This window comes from Clavelina lepadiformis, chromosome 7 (genome assembly GCF_947623445.1).
Source record: "Clavelina lepadiformis chromosome 7, kaClaLepa1.1, whole genome shotgun sequence".
NCBI classification, from domain to species: Eukaryota; Metazoa; Chordata; class Ascidiacea; order Aplousobranchia; family Clavelinidae; genus Clavelina; species Clavelina lepadiformis.
In genome coordinates this window covers 2,441,768-2,456,764 of record NC_135246.1, presented here as the reverse complement: position 1 = coordinate 2,456,764, position 14,997 = coordinate 2,441,768, and the positions used below count along the sequence as shown (strand labels likewise).

General features: G+C 34.9%; 1 protein-coding gene across 1 annotated transcript; it reads left to right on the top strand.

Annotated features, from left to right (window-relative positions):
* The first annotated feature begins 2,164 nt into the window (after positions 1-2,164).
* Positions 2,165-13,670, top strand: LOC143465684 (kelch-like protein 12). The gene is made up of 13 exons (XM_076964103.1): positions 2,165-2,316; positions 2,453-2,505; positions 2,989-3,112; positions 3,176-3,329; positions 6,038-6,255; positions 6,382-6,531; positions 6,995-7,088; positions 7,709-7,803; positions 9,034-9,235; positions 9,708-9,848; positions 12,359-12,520; positions 12,605-12,749; positions 13,444-13,670. Exons 2-13 carry the CDS (start codon positions 2,456-2,458, stop codon positions 13,547-13,549), a joined length of 1,641 nt encoding a protein of 546 aa, XP_076820218.1. The 5' UTR covers positions 2,165-2,316; positions 2,453-2,455; the 3' UTR covers positions 13,550-13,670.
* Positions 13,671-14,997: the final 1,327 nt, after the last annotated feature.

The following is a 14,997-nucleotide window of genomic DNA, read 5'->3' as shown; positions in this document are numbered from 1 at the left end:
AATTAAATTTTGCTGTTTCATGCCGCAATTCCTAAAGTGTGCTTAACTCAACAGATACGTCTGTTCAACCCGAACCTGTATATTTTAGTCATATCCTCCAATGCTGCTTTTCATGACCTTCAGTGCTGCACTAATTTCACGTTATTTCGCACTATGATGACTTGGACAGAACTATCGTGCACTTAATTTTCAATTGGTTTAAAAATTAAAGTCAAACTGTGGACATTACTGTGCAATTGCCCACCCAAGAGCACACTTCCATTGTCACGTTTTAACACCTCAGCACCCTATTTTTGGTTCCTATTTCACTGGCATCTATTTATCGAAGTAGCTGAATCAAAATTCGATGACTGGTATTTTTCGATGATGAATTTATCATTCTCATTTTGGACGAGGTGAAGAAAGCAAAGTTGTGGGGCTCGTATGCTGGAGGTCTCGGGTTCGAATCTTGATATTGTTTGTCATGTTTAATTAAAAAATAGCAATTGTTTCAATTTTCAGCCTAGCTTAGTGATTTTATCATAAGATTTTGGGTCACAGGATATTAGTTTTAGTTTAATTTATACTTTGGAAAATTTAGTAAGTCATTTCATACTGAAAATTAGCATACATTTCAATTCACAGACTAGCCTAATTATCTTTTATTGTATTCATATTTTCCTACATTAGTAAAAGGCGGCCGAAAAAAAAGTGTCTATTTCACTGATTGCCGTTTACCGAAGTAAGAAAAATACCAATTGCATAACCGGCTTGTCGTTTTCTAAAGTAGTTTGTTCCAAATTTCGTAACGGACAATCATTGAAATAGATGCTGTCCACAGTCAATAGCGAAAAAAAAAATTATAATCCTGAGTGCAGAGCAATGCAGTTCTTCCAAGATCTTGGGGGTGCAAAAGCAAAACTTCTGTAAACAAATGTGCAAGGAAGTGCTTTTCACCACGACTCAAACAGCCAAGACATGTCCGGCATTTATGGTCGCCAAGATATGGCCTTTTATACTAGAAAAAGAAGAAAAAACATGAGTGTCTCCTTTTATAGTGATTGCTCTTCTCGCGATGTGCAACACTGTTTTAGCCAAAAATTTTCGGTGTGCTCTGTAGCCTGGGTAGGTCACAACATCACCTTACTAGCATCCACTTGAAAAGGTACTATAAATTAATGTAAACTCTGCTCAGTGTTCTTTTTGTTGAACTAGCCTTACTCGACACACACGAATAGGCCTACTGTAGTTCACCAGTCTCTTTCAATGGGAAATCCCCTTTGGTTGTGCTCGAAACGGTTCTTGCGTTGGACTGTGCTGAAATGTTCTGTAGTGTAAATCAGCCTTGTTACGTTACATCGGGCAGAGCTTTACGTCGTGAGCTTTCCTCACTCTGAGGATGATTATTACAATTCACACGTGTTCAACCTTCAGAAATCTTGCATTTTAGCACAAGAAAACTTCAAAAGAATTACGGTCTGTTTTTTATGCCAAGCTATTTCCCTATTTCGCTCCACACAGCCAATGGTGAAAAACACACAAAGTTGCTCAGAAAAAATGCGTCAATTCCAACCTTATACTGTATCGATTTTTAGCTTATTTTGTAAAGTTAAGTATTTAGCATTATTTCACAACCATTGCAGCTATTATTTACTTCGTCAATATGCTCCTTGATAACATTAAACATTTTATTTTATTTTCTTCTTGTGTCAATGTCACAACCAACAGAACCCAGTCAGGAAACATTAGTTTTTGCCAATTAATTATTGATAGGGAGCAATTATTCGTGAAGCTTGATACAAACTGGTTCTCTTGTAGCGGCCGTTGGGTGTTTTGTTTGTTTGTCGCTGGATGGCGCTATCAAAATGCTCCCAGCACATGTTTATTTAAGCACTGTTAGTTCGTTTTACCGCTCTCTTTTCGTTTTGCACTGTCTGCGCGCAGGACATCAGTTCGATTAAAGCAGCGGTTCTTAAACTTTTTTGAGCGCGACCCAAATCTGAGTTTCATGATCACCTCACGACCCAAACCTATGTCGCGACCCATTTTAATGTCCTATAGACCTATATTATATTATATTAACCTATGTCGCGACCCACCTATGTCACTATCTCGCGACCCATTTTCTGACCCTCCGCGACCCATGTTTGGGTCGCGACCCATACTTTAAGAACCCCTGGATTAAAGACTTGAAGTAAGAAGGTCGTACTTGTTTTTCCTTTAATATATGAGCGAAGGTAACAAACAACTGAGTAGCAACCTTCTGAGTAAAGGAGTCAGCATCGTAACAGGAACGACAGCGCTACCTTCGCCATACTCTCTCATTAACAATTTTTGGTAAATGTGTTCTCCTGTAACTGGTTTGGTAATATATATTATACTTTTTGCCTCAACTTTGCTTACCGGATTTTGCTTTAAAGTCAGAGCTATAAGTTTAACTTGAATAAAATTGTTTCCTTGTATAAATTTGAAGAAGATGGAACTGAAAAGCAACCAAGCCACTGAAATACTCAACAGCTTAAATGAGTGAGTTGCTAATTTAGCAGTGTTCATATGCATTTAGTTTTTTGTGAAATTTTTCGAAATCTTAATTTATGATCTTTCCCAAAAAATTGTTGAAGTTTACTTGAATTACACCTTACACCAATTACAATTACTCTAGTGGAAAGAGTGGCACTCAGACACAAGAGACTCATCATCGTGGACATTGAACTTTTAAACATTCACGCCGATTTGTAATAAACCAGACAAAGCTGGTTGCTTAAACGCCAAATGTTAATGAATTAAAACAGAACTAGGGCATCAGTGTGCCACCAGGCCAAATTCTGTATGGGTGAATTTTTGTCAAAAGCTTTCATACTTTGCAGTCATTTAGGCTGCATCCTTTTAAGCTGACTAATCCGTTCTACATATTAATCAGTTTTAAGCAATTCTACCCTAAAATAAAAAGCCTAATAACTACTTTGGTTTATGTTAGCTATGTGGTTTAAAAGATTTCTATTGTCACAGGGATCGAAAAACAACAAAGGACTTCTGTGATTTCACAATAATAGCTGGAGGAAAACAATTCCCTGTTCACAAATGTGTGATTGGTTCAATCTCGGAATATTTCAAGAAAATGTTAACTACAAAGGTGGAATGAGCTTATTTATGTTAACATCTGCTTCAAGTAAATTGATTAATTTATTCTTTATAGATGATAGAAAGTTTTTTGAACGAAGGAAGCGTTAAAGAAATCAGTGGTCCAACAATGGCATCGATCATTAACTTCATATACACTTCATGCATAATTCTCACTCATGACAATGTATATGATGTACTGGAAGCAGCAGAATATCTACGGATTCCAAGTAAGTATTGAGTCATTCCATGTATAATCAACCAGGCCCTGTAACCAATACTCTTGGATTTTGATAATTTCAATATATATTATAGACCTTGAAAAAAGCCGAAGATTAAAAAAAAAATTTTGAAAATATCTCCAGGCGTTTTCGAGTTATTCAAATTTGAAATTTTTGCCACACGATGGCCTTTGGCTAGTGAGCACTGGTCACGCTTTATGATTTTCTTTAATATCTTTATTTCTGAAGGTAGAATAATGAAACAAATGTTGAATTTACCATTTTTGGGGTCAAGGAATTCATTTAAGCACATAAAAAACCTATATCACACCTCCTTCATGGAGTAAATTAAGTTTTTTCATTAATGTCAAAGTTCAAGTTTACGATGCAATTACAAAAATAGCAATCGCATTGGAAACATAATTTTTTCACTTTTGTGTAGCATGGTTCATGTATTTACATGTATCCAAAAATTGGAAACTTGTTTTTTGTTCTTTAGGAATAAAGTTGGTTTTAACAGCAAGCACGATTTTTAAGATTCCTATAAGATATAAAATGCAGATTTGAGCAATATCGTATAACTGGTCATGCATATATGCAAGGTTGCAATTCCAAGGCACCAACTGCTAGTGTTTAAAGATTATTCACCAAAAACATTAATTACTGCCTGCTAAAGGTGCACTCTGAGATAGGTTACAGTAAATTTGACTTCCTTTTTGAACTTTAATTTTGCCTACTCCTATTTTGATTCTTACTATTTTATTATTATTATTGTTATTATTATTTTGATTTCATCTATGTATGAAAATGATGAATTTACCCGTTTAATCCCTGGAATTAAAGATTATGTAAGTGTTTTCAAAAATGTTCATAAGCAAAAGAGGCTCATTTTGTGTAATTTGAAGGAATTATATGCCACATTTTGTGAAAAATATCCCAAGCTGAAGATTGGATTCTCAAAGTTTTGTTCCCTCCGTCCCAAATGGTGTGTCCCCGTATCGCCCAAAGGCAGTCATTCTGTCTGTGTGTGCATCCAACATAAAAATTCAATCCTTCTGGTTAATGCTACCAACAACCAGTATTTTCATACATAGATGAAATCAAAATAATAATAACAATAATAATAATAAAATAATAAGAATCAAAATAGGAGTAGGCAAAATTAAAGTTCAAAAAGGAAGTCAAATTTACTGTAACCTCTCTCAGAGTGCACCTTTAGCAGGCAGTAATTAATGTTTTTGGTGAATAATCTTTAAACACTAGCAGTTGGTGCCTTGGAATTGCAACCTTGCATATATGCAGGACCAGTTATACGATATTGCTCAAATCTGCATTTTATATCTTATAGGAATCTTAAAAATCGTGCTTGCTGTTAAAACCAACTTTATTCCTAAAGAACAAAAAACAAGTTTCCAATTTTTGGATACATGTAAATACATGAACCATGCTACACAAAAGTGAAAAAATTATGTTTCCAATGCGATTGCTATTTTTGTAATTGCATCGTAAACTTGAACTTTGACATTAATGAAAAAACTTAATTTACTCCATGAAGGAGGTGTGATATAGGTTTTTTATGTGCTTAAATGAATTCCTTGACCCCAAAAATGGTAAATTCAACATTTGTTTCATTATTCTACCTTCAGAAATAAAGATATTAAAGAAAATGATAAAGCGTGACCAGCGCTCACTAGCCAAAGGCCATCGTGTGGCAAAAATTTCAAATTTGAATAACTCGAAAACGCCTGGAGATATTTTCAAAATTTTTTTTTTAATCTTCGGCTTTTTCAAAGGTCTATAACATATATTGAAATTATCAAAATCCAAGAGTAGTGGTTACAAATTTAAAAAAAAATTGGTTGATTATACATGGAATGACTCTATTGTTACTTCAACTATTTCTATGATATTCAGTGCCATAGCAAGGATAAAATTTTACTAAGGTAAATATATCGTGCACATCCTTAGTTAAGTACGTTGTAAAATGCATTTTAACAGTGAAGCTATTTTGAGCAAAAATTCCAGATAATTTCGGAGGCAAGTGCCTCGTTTGCATCATTGTAGCTATGGCTTAAGTTTTAACTGATATGACCTTTGCGTCCAGTTTGTTGGCTTAGTGGTGCACAGTACACTACATCTTATGCTTATCACTTCATGCTTGCAACTTAGTTTTTTTGTTCAAGTGTTGCAACTATGAGTGTTGTCGTTATTATCGTTATTACACATTGATGAGTGACATTGCACTGTATCTGGTTAATGTAAATTATAATACAAGGCATTGAAAGCTTCGCTTTTATGAAAACTTCACCGATCTCTGCAAAACATTCTTTCATGTGATGAAGACATTTTCTTTGAGTCGATAAAAAGTTAGCAACCATTTGCAACAACAACACACTTGCACCTTTTTCTGCCATTTTTTTATTCTTAAGTTTATATTGAGAATGCATTTTCTGGAATGCTTCTTAGTAAATTTAGACATAGGTTTGGCCTTTTCATTTGGACATGTGTTGCTAATATGAAACTATTTAGGTTTGATATTGGAAAGCGGTAAGTTAAAAAAGTCAGGTCTGGGGAACAAACAAATTAATGAAATGTTGTCGTGCTGTTTAGTGTTAAAACTTTCTGACAGAAGATTGTATTTTGAGCGTGGCCATTTTTCAAACTGCAACTTTTCCTGAATGAATAAGTAGGTCCAAATTCTGTGTGTATTTGTTCAGGTTTGAAAGAACAGTGCAAGATATTTTTCAAAGCTTCTCTCAATGAAGAAAGTTGTTTGAAAATTCGATCTTATTCAAACCGATACAACATGGGTGATCTTGTTCAAGCAGCTGAATTGTTCATTTCTGAAAACCTGGGAGCAGTTTTGAAAAGTACAGATTTTCTTCAGTTTGATGTTGATGATGTCAAGTATATGCTGATGTTGGAAAGTGATGAAGTAAACTTAGAATTAAAACTTTATTTAAAAGAAAATATAAGCTTGTTCTATTAAACTTACTTTTGATTTTGATAAGAAATTCAGAGAAAATGTGAAGAGATATTAAAATTATAAATAACTTGACAGGAATTGATCGACGAGGACAAGTACAGGAGTGTGATAAGTTGGACAAAACATGGTGTTTTTGACAGAAAGGAACATTTCAGTGATTTGTTTTGTTTTATTCAACTGGATTATTTATCCTCAGAGTTTTTGAAGGATGTTGTCCGCAAAGAAGTAAGTTGTACGATATTTAGTTTTACTTGTGCTCAAATTTTTATTTAAAATAATTTTGGTTGCAATATTTGCTACTACAATAGGACAAAACAAGTTTTTATCGGTGAGTTTAAACCTTTTATAACTGTGATTTTGAACATATGGCATCGCAACTACTGGCATATCAAAGACCTACTAAAAATGCCTTGTACATTTTGTTCACTATCATTACATCACTCCTCGCTATTAATTGCAGCGTTTTAATTTCCACTATTACTGTTACATGTCATTGCTGTTAAGCGGTTCACCAAAATTTCCACATGACCAGTGTTTTGTATGAGATGAACACATCAACTGATTTCTATGTATTATAACGAAACACATCAACTAATTTCTATGTATTATAACGAAACAAATCTGCCGATTTCTATGTTATATAAAGCGAACACATCTCAACATATTTATATAAAACTCTGTACTTTAGGAATTGGTTTGTAATTCACTTGAGTGTATGAATCTGCTCGTCATGTCAGTGACTTCACGATTGTCCGGTGCTCAAGTCTTCAAGAAAACGAAAGGTCAAGTGGTTTGACATGCTCATGTCAATTTTGTCGTTGTTTTATGAAAACTTGGGATTGTTTTTATCTAAACACGTGGAATATAAATGTCATATTACGGAATGGACACATATTTTTTTCCTTCTATTTACCACATATGCCTCCATCGCTTAAGCCAGGGATGGGCAACCTTTTTGAACCCGAGAGCCACTTTGGTTGTTAAGTTTTTACTGAAGAGCCAAGTCATAAGAAATTATGATGTCATAAATAGTTTATGTCGTTTAATTGTTCCATATCTGCATTCCTCAATCGAAAACTATAAATAAATTTGGATAATTAACAACTTGTCATCATTGCTGGCCTAAATAAGGAAAAGAAAAAGAGAGAAACGTTCATAAACGGTACTCTTGGTAGCCTTAACAATTTTTTTGAAATTTTACGATTCGACTAGAAGAGCCACAAAAAACATGCCGGAGAGCCGCAGTTTGCCCACGTCTGGCTTAAGCAATAAAATTATCGAATAATTTTGTCTTTGGTTCAAGCCTCTGCATGGAGGTCTTGCTTTCAAGAAAGGCGATAATGACAACAAATGATTTTTCATAAGATTTGAGTTAACTCGTTACAAGATGTTTATGTTTCAGGTCAGTTTGATAAAATTCTTATCATTGGTGGGGAGAGTTGTAAACAAAGTGTTGTCAAGTTCCACACCAAGACAAACCAATGGAGTAAAATGCCGGTATGTTTGCAATCTTCACTCTCGATAAATGAAACCCGCAGCCAGGTTTAGAAATGTGGATTTGTTGAGCTGCAGATTTTTATGAAAAATTACGAACTTGTGGTAAACAGGGTTTGCTGAAGTAAAAGTTTGTGGTTGATGAAAAATAAGCTTCACTGGCTTATAACACAAATAGGTTCAAGATTTTTAAGTAGTTGACACAATGCTAAAATTAACATTGGTCATGTTTTCAAACCCATTTTTAACAAAACGAGTGAAATGGATGTATGAGATTTATTTGGTTTAATGATCAAGCTATCATTTAAACTCAGTTGATATAAATCTATTCATTTATCAGTGTATTTCATAGTCTTCATGAATGCACCCTCTATCATAAAAATCTAAACTTAAACTTATTGAGAACAGAAATTAACTGATCTTATGAAAATAGTTCATCATTTTGTTAAAAGACTAATTAGCCGATCCCACGCCCGTTATTATTATTACTAATTACTTGTAATTACTAATTGTGTTGCATCATTTTCACCATTATCCGATCAGTCAATCAATGCTATTTTTTTGCACCTTGCCTTTGCCACGTCTGCTACCGCCACAGCCTGTTATTTTAAACATTACCCTTGCAAATATCATTATCGTTTACTGCATCGTCTTGTCTGTAAACTGGAAATTTCCTTTTTTCTTGAAGCTACTTCTGTATGGAGTCGTTATAAATTTTTAAACACTTTGATTTTATCAATTACATTCGTTTCTTACTCTGATGAAGGAAATATGTTCATGTCATACACATGTTAGTTCTCGTACAAGTCCAAGTTGATCCAAGTCCAGTTTTTTTGCGTGTTCAACCCAGGACTTAGAGGTTAGAAATTGAGCCGCGCGTCTTTGTATAAGATGTCTTTGCATGAAGTCAATAAGTTTGAACAATTCATAATTGTGGTAGCAAGAAAACTTGTTGATTTAGGCGTTAGGTTTAAACAATTCCTTGGAAAGTGTTTAATTTTACATCAAACCAAAGATTTTTTTCCAGTTGTCATTTCAAAAGTCAAGTGTCACCAAAAAGACTCAAAGCAAACCTGAGCTTAGTAATGCCTTGTTGTTGTTGTCCAGTTACTGTGATGTCAGAACATTGATTAATGTTATATAACGTTGTAAAATAATCGAACCTGTTCTTAATGTTATGAGTGGCAGTAGTTGAATGAATATTGACATTTGCAATGATGTTTCATCATACAGGACACAAACATTGCTCGGATGCATCCATCTGCCGTGAATTACAATCAACAAATTTTAATGATGGGTGGTGCTGAAGAATGTGATGCTCCTTGCTACAACTCTGTTGAGATGTTGGACTTGAATGATGAGAATCCAAAGTGGGATAGCAACTTGCCTTCTATGGGAGAAAAGCGAAATGCATTTGCATCAACATTACTGAATGGTAAGTTTTAAAGTAATGGAGTTTATGCAGAATTTCAAAGTATATGCTGCTGATGGATTATAATGGCTTAGATCAAAAGAAGAATGCATTGGTTAGATGTAATACCAATTTATTTTGACCTTTGCAATAAACCTACATATTAGTTAGCGCTCTGTCATTTTTTAAATTGCCTGTAGCATTGTTTGTGATGTTTTTATCTGAAATATATATTTTGTTAACAAAGTAGCCATTGTTTCGGTTTATATTTTCAATATTGCTGTGTTGCGTATTATATTAAATATCTTGGGCTCTACTTCTAGAAATAGTTGTTCTCCTGCATACATACAATCATACGTAGGCCTACATTCTATAATATTTTTTATAATATCATTCATCATAGGCCTTAAATATTGTACTGGTGGTCAAAATGGCATAGAAAATGAGAACGACAAAAATGTTTTTTGCATAAATTTCATCTGATTGTGACCTGTAGGACTGGTTTATTGTACTGGTGGTGAGAATGATAATGATTGTCTATCATCATGTGAAAGTTACAATCCGGAAGAGAGGAAATGGTCTTCGATAAGAAACATGAATAAAACGCGATATTACCACACGTTGGTCAGTGCACAAGGTGAGTTCCAATTAGTGTTTTTTGGAAATTTTTAATACTACTAAAAACTGTGTTGATTTTATGTTTCTTTGGTTGTGATATTCAATTAAGCAAAGTTCTATATAACCACTTGGCCTATTCCATCAAAAGTTTTCAATTCCTTAATATTTAATTAACAAAAATATTTGATGAAAAATTGTGTTAAATAAACAAGTCTACGACAAGTCATTAAGCAAGTAACAATGACGTCATTATCTTCGTTAGCTGACTTTTAAACTGAAAGCAAAACATATCCTTTTAAAATAAAACCTTTATTTGCAACATGGTTGTTTGTATAAATTGCATTTATCAAATTGTTTGAAGAATAAGAGTTGATAAAAGAGTGTCTGAAAAAATTGTGTAAAAGTAAAAAATCAACAAATTTTTTTTATTTTTTGTTGTATGAGATTTTTTAACTGATTCTACACAATCTTGGGATGCTGATTTCAAATCTGCAATCAGTTTCTTTATGCATGCTCTAGTTTTTATGCAATCGAAAATTTAAATTTTTTCGTTTCTGGCTCATATTTAGTGTGCGCTGTCTGTATGGTACAGTACCAGTGTTTCAGATAGAAGCTTTCAGCTCTTTTAAGTTGTAGCCTACTGCCGTTTAAGGGTTTGAAGAAGCTAAGCAGTTTGATTATAGTGAGGTATTGCGGATAGATGCTGTAGGATAGGTTATAAGCTCTATTTTACACGCGTAAATGCAAAAATAAACCTGATTCATTTTGTTATATCAGTGGTGTGTACACGCTTTTTTCGTCAAAGATGAAATATAACATCGTTCGTGAAGCCTGCCTACAGAGCTTACTTTGGCATCCATCTTGGCGATCAAGATAAGAAATGTTCTCCACATATTGTGTGCCATAACTGCGAACAAATGCTCAGAGACTGAACAAAAGAAAAGCGGAAGAGTATGCCTTTTTGCATTCCAATGGTGTGGCATGAACCCCAAGACCACACGACTGACTGCTACTTTTGCATGGTAAATATGAAAGGTGTTGGCAGGAAGAGCCGACTAATGCTTTCTTATCCAAGTATACCATCAGCTATACGACCTGTTCCACACTCTGATAGATTCCCTCCTTCAGTCTTTAGTGGTTTTACATTTTCTGAAGATGAGGAAACTGAATCGGAAAGGGAAGAGGTTATGGAAATGGAGTATAAAAGAACAGATACAGAATCTGAACACTCTTCTGGTGAAACCAGAGTAGCTGTTCAGCAGTTTAATCAATCAGAACTGAATGACTTAGTACGTGATTTAGATTTGTCCATGCAAGAAGCTCAGCTCTTAGCCTCCAGACTCAAGGAAAAACAGGTTCTAGATTAATCTGTAAAGGTTTCCTTTTTTCGAAAAAGAGAAGAACTCTTTCTTCCCTATTGTTCAGAGGAAAAAATGCTGGTATATTGCAACGATATACCTGGTCTTCTCGAACAACTGGGTATCTCCTTGTATGATCCAGAACAATGGCGATTGTTTTTGGACAGTTCCAAGCGCAGCTTCAAGTGTGTCCTTTTACACAGTGGAAATGTTTATGAAGCTGTTCCAGTTGGTCACTCCACTGTCTTAAAGGAACGGCATGATGACATTAGAATTGTTATGGATTTGCTCAGATATCATGAGCACAACTGGATCATTTGTGTTAACCTCAAAATGGTTAGTTTTCTGCTAGGTCAGCAAAAACGATACACTAAATTTCTATGTTATCTATGCATGTGGGACAGCAGAACACATGAAAAACATTGGACACAGAAGGAGCGGCCTTACGTGAAACATTTCAAGTTGGCATGCCTAATGTAACACACAACCCAATCGTAAGCAGAGACAAAATTGTTTTTCCGCTCCTGCACATCAACCTAGGTCTCACAAGACAGTTTGTTAAAGCTCTAAATCCTGACAACGAGTCCTTTCATCATCTTCTTTACACTTTCCCTGCTTTGTCATATGATAAAATTAAAGCAGCAAACTCAAAAAGCGTACAAACGCAGAAGTCATTGGATTGCCATCATTCTTTTCAATGTCATTTTGCAAAAAAAAATCGCTTATTACAAGTATTTTACCAGCAAAAATGTTATTTGTTACATTTTTTCAAACATTTGGTGCCTAATTGTCTGTAAATAGAAATGCTAGTGGTAACACAATAATTTCTGGGAACCTATTTTTGTTTTGAGGTTGGTTATTCGACTATAAGCAAGAACGTCATTTGACAAATCATGTAATTTTCAGAAAATTTAAATTTAGTAAATAAAAAATCTAGACCTTGCAGAAAAAAACTAAGGTCAGATTCGGATTCAGCGCCCCCAAATTAGGTAAGAACAAGTGTTGGTAGAAATGCAACAAAATTTTTGTTGACCAGTGTAATATCCATGCTCTAGGATTTTAGTTCATGCCTCAGTTCAGCTGCTTTTCTATGTATTGTGTGGGGAGTAATCGTGCTGGAATTTCAAGCACAAGTGTCGTGTTTTGATCGATTGATGGTTTATTTTGAAAGGTTTGCTTTATGCGCTTGGAGGATTGGAGGACGGCTGCACTATAACAAACACAGCAGAATGTTATGATCCACGAAATGGAAAGTGGGAATATATTCCAAAGATGAAAACTTGCAGATATGGATTAACTTCTGTTGTATTAAACAACGAAATATACGCGATAGGTGAGTCTTGCTGCAAGTGTAAATATCTTTCAAATGTTTAAGGAGATTTATGACTTGTCATGTTCTTTAAATGAATTAAATAAGGTGGACAAGGCGATTCAAAGTATCTCTCTTCTGTTGAAAAATACAACCTGGACACGAAAGCTTGGATTGATGTTCGATCTATGAATGAGGAAAGATATGGTGGATCAGCTTGTGTAGTGGATGGCGTTATATGGGTGTTTGGAGGGTGAGACATTTTTTTATAAAGCCTACTTGAAACACTAAAAAGCGAATATATCCAGGGAGTATGGACCAGTGGAGTAAACTCATTTAGGGATTCAAAGGCTAATGGGCTGCTGGCTTCAGCGAGTCTTTAAAAATTGACTGGGGGATATTGGAACAGTGAGGTTGAAAACTCCACTAAGAAGATCAGTTTTGAAGTGCTTTTGTTTCCCTAATTTTGACGTAATAATGTTGGTCAAAGTTTGAGACCTGTAATTTCGCTAATGTGGTTACAATCTGTTTTTAAACATACAGTAAATGATACTTGGTTACACCAATGTGCTCGCACAATTTTATGTAAAGGATCTGAATGTTTATCCTCAGACAAAGTAAATTCTTTATACCACTTAAACTTAGCATTGGTTGTTCACAATGGCTCGAACAACAACAACAGGGTTTAGAGCGGTGGACATACTATACCATCAAATCCAAGACTAATCCCATTGGTCATTGTTGTCGCTAATTGCAAGATTTAGTTGTAACAAAGCAGTTTCATCTCTCCCCTGCTTAAGGTTTTAACTCCAATTTGAGATTTTGTTGCAAGTTGTTGTTTCAGAAACTCGAAAATTAATTGCTTATGATTAAACAAATACTTTATTGCATTAAAACAGTCAGGAGTTGGTTATCTTTTGTTTAAAACTTTTGCACACATTTTATAGAGAAGGTGCCAAAACAGTTGAGTTCTATGATCCAGCCACCAACAAATGGCAAGTATCGACCAACATGGACACAGAACGAGAAAGTCCTTGTGTCCTTTCCATCTGAAGCATCGTCACTTCTAGATAGTAATTGAATCTTTTCTATTATATTTGTACAGTTTTTTGTAATTTTTTTTACATTTGTGATTTATCGTTAATTTTCTGAAAATAAAATACTTGATATCAAATTATGTGTCTTGGGTTTTTTAGGATGTATTTGAATTCAATTAATTAATTATTTGAATTATTTTGGAAATGCAGTTATAATACCATGAAAAAAGGTCATTTATCGACCATGTTTAGTGAACAACGAACAACCAAACCCGAACAACGTCAAAAATTTGTTTGCAATTACCTTTAAAACATTGATGTCATTTCCGCTGGACATTTACTTAGTGGCAGGTTGGAATGAAGCCACTGGCTCTTGTAAAGCGCCGCCATGTGGTCTTATGTAGTATAGTCGTAGACTTACGTTATTTATTGCGATGTAATTTGCCGAAGGTATATACCTACTTCACACTTTCACCAATTTTAATGGATGTCAACACTTTTGACATGATATTGGTTAATAAAGTTCTGATGACATCTTCTGTTTGATGTTGTCGTAGTCCTACATACGCCTTTTCCACTTATTGCCCCAGCTCTCACCCATATTTGGAGCGTGCAAGTGTTAGTGACGTAGTTTTCATCTTGTTGTCTTGGAGTGACAACATAATAAATTTAAGGATAGTCCCGTTAGGTTTAAGGTTCATTTTTATTAGGAACCTGCCTTGCCATAACCGGCAAAATCATAGCCTAGCTTCATCATTAGTAGGCCTATTAAATATGTATTTGTATCAGCCCATCCACCTAATAAGCCCATACCGTGTGGTATTAGCTACTGTGCTTTAACTTTAAACACGGTTTTGTCTGCCAAGCGCATTCTTAACTTCAACCAAGTTCATTGCAATGGCAGCATGTAGGCTAATGACGCAGAGCATCGAACGCAGCCAGCGTAAAAGTTCGTTTAACGATGCAAGTAATGTGGCAAACTGTTGTGCTAACCTCTAAATTAACCCTAGAATGCATAACAGGGGTCAAAATGACCCAAACGGTGCTATTCATCGTAACTGCTTAACACATATTGCGAATTAACTCCTGGATTTTTTTGAATTTGTTAGCCTTTTATACTTATACATGATGAGAAAACGGTTGTTCTGTAAAATTTTACCTTTGACAAGAAAAATGCATTTTTTATCAAATACCCCTAGAATGCATAACAGGGGTCATTTTGACCCGCAGCATGCATCACGATATAAGCATTGACGAAGAAGACCCAAAAAAGAGGCCTGAGATCATCAGGTTTTATAACAAGACAAAGATTGGTGTTCACTTGGTTTGTCAAATGGTTCAAACATATACTTGCAAACGACAAACCCGCCGATGGCCTCTAGTTCTCTTTTACACTCTGCTCGACATCGCAGCTCTAAATGCATATACCATATGCAGACAAGTATATCCTGATTATCAGAGTGG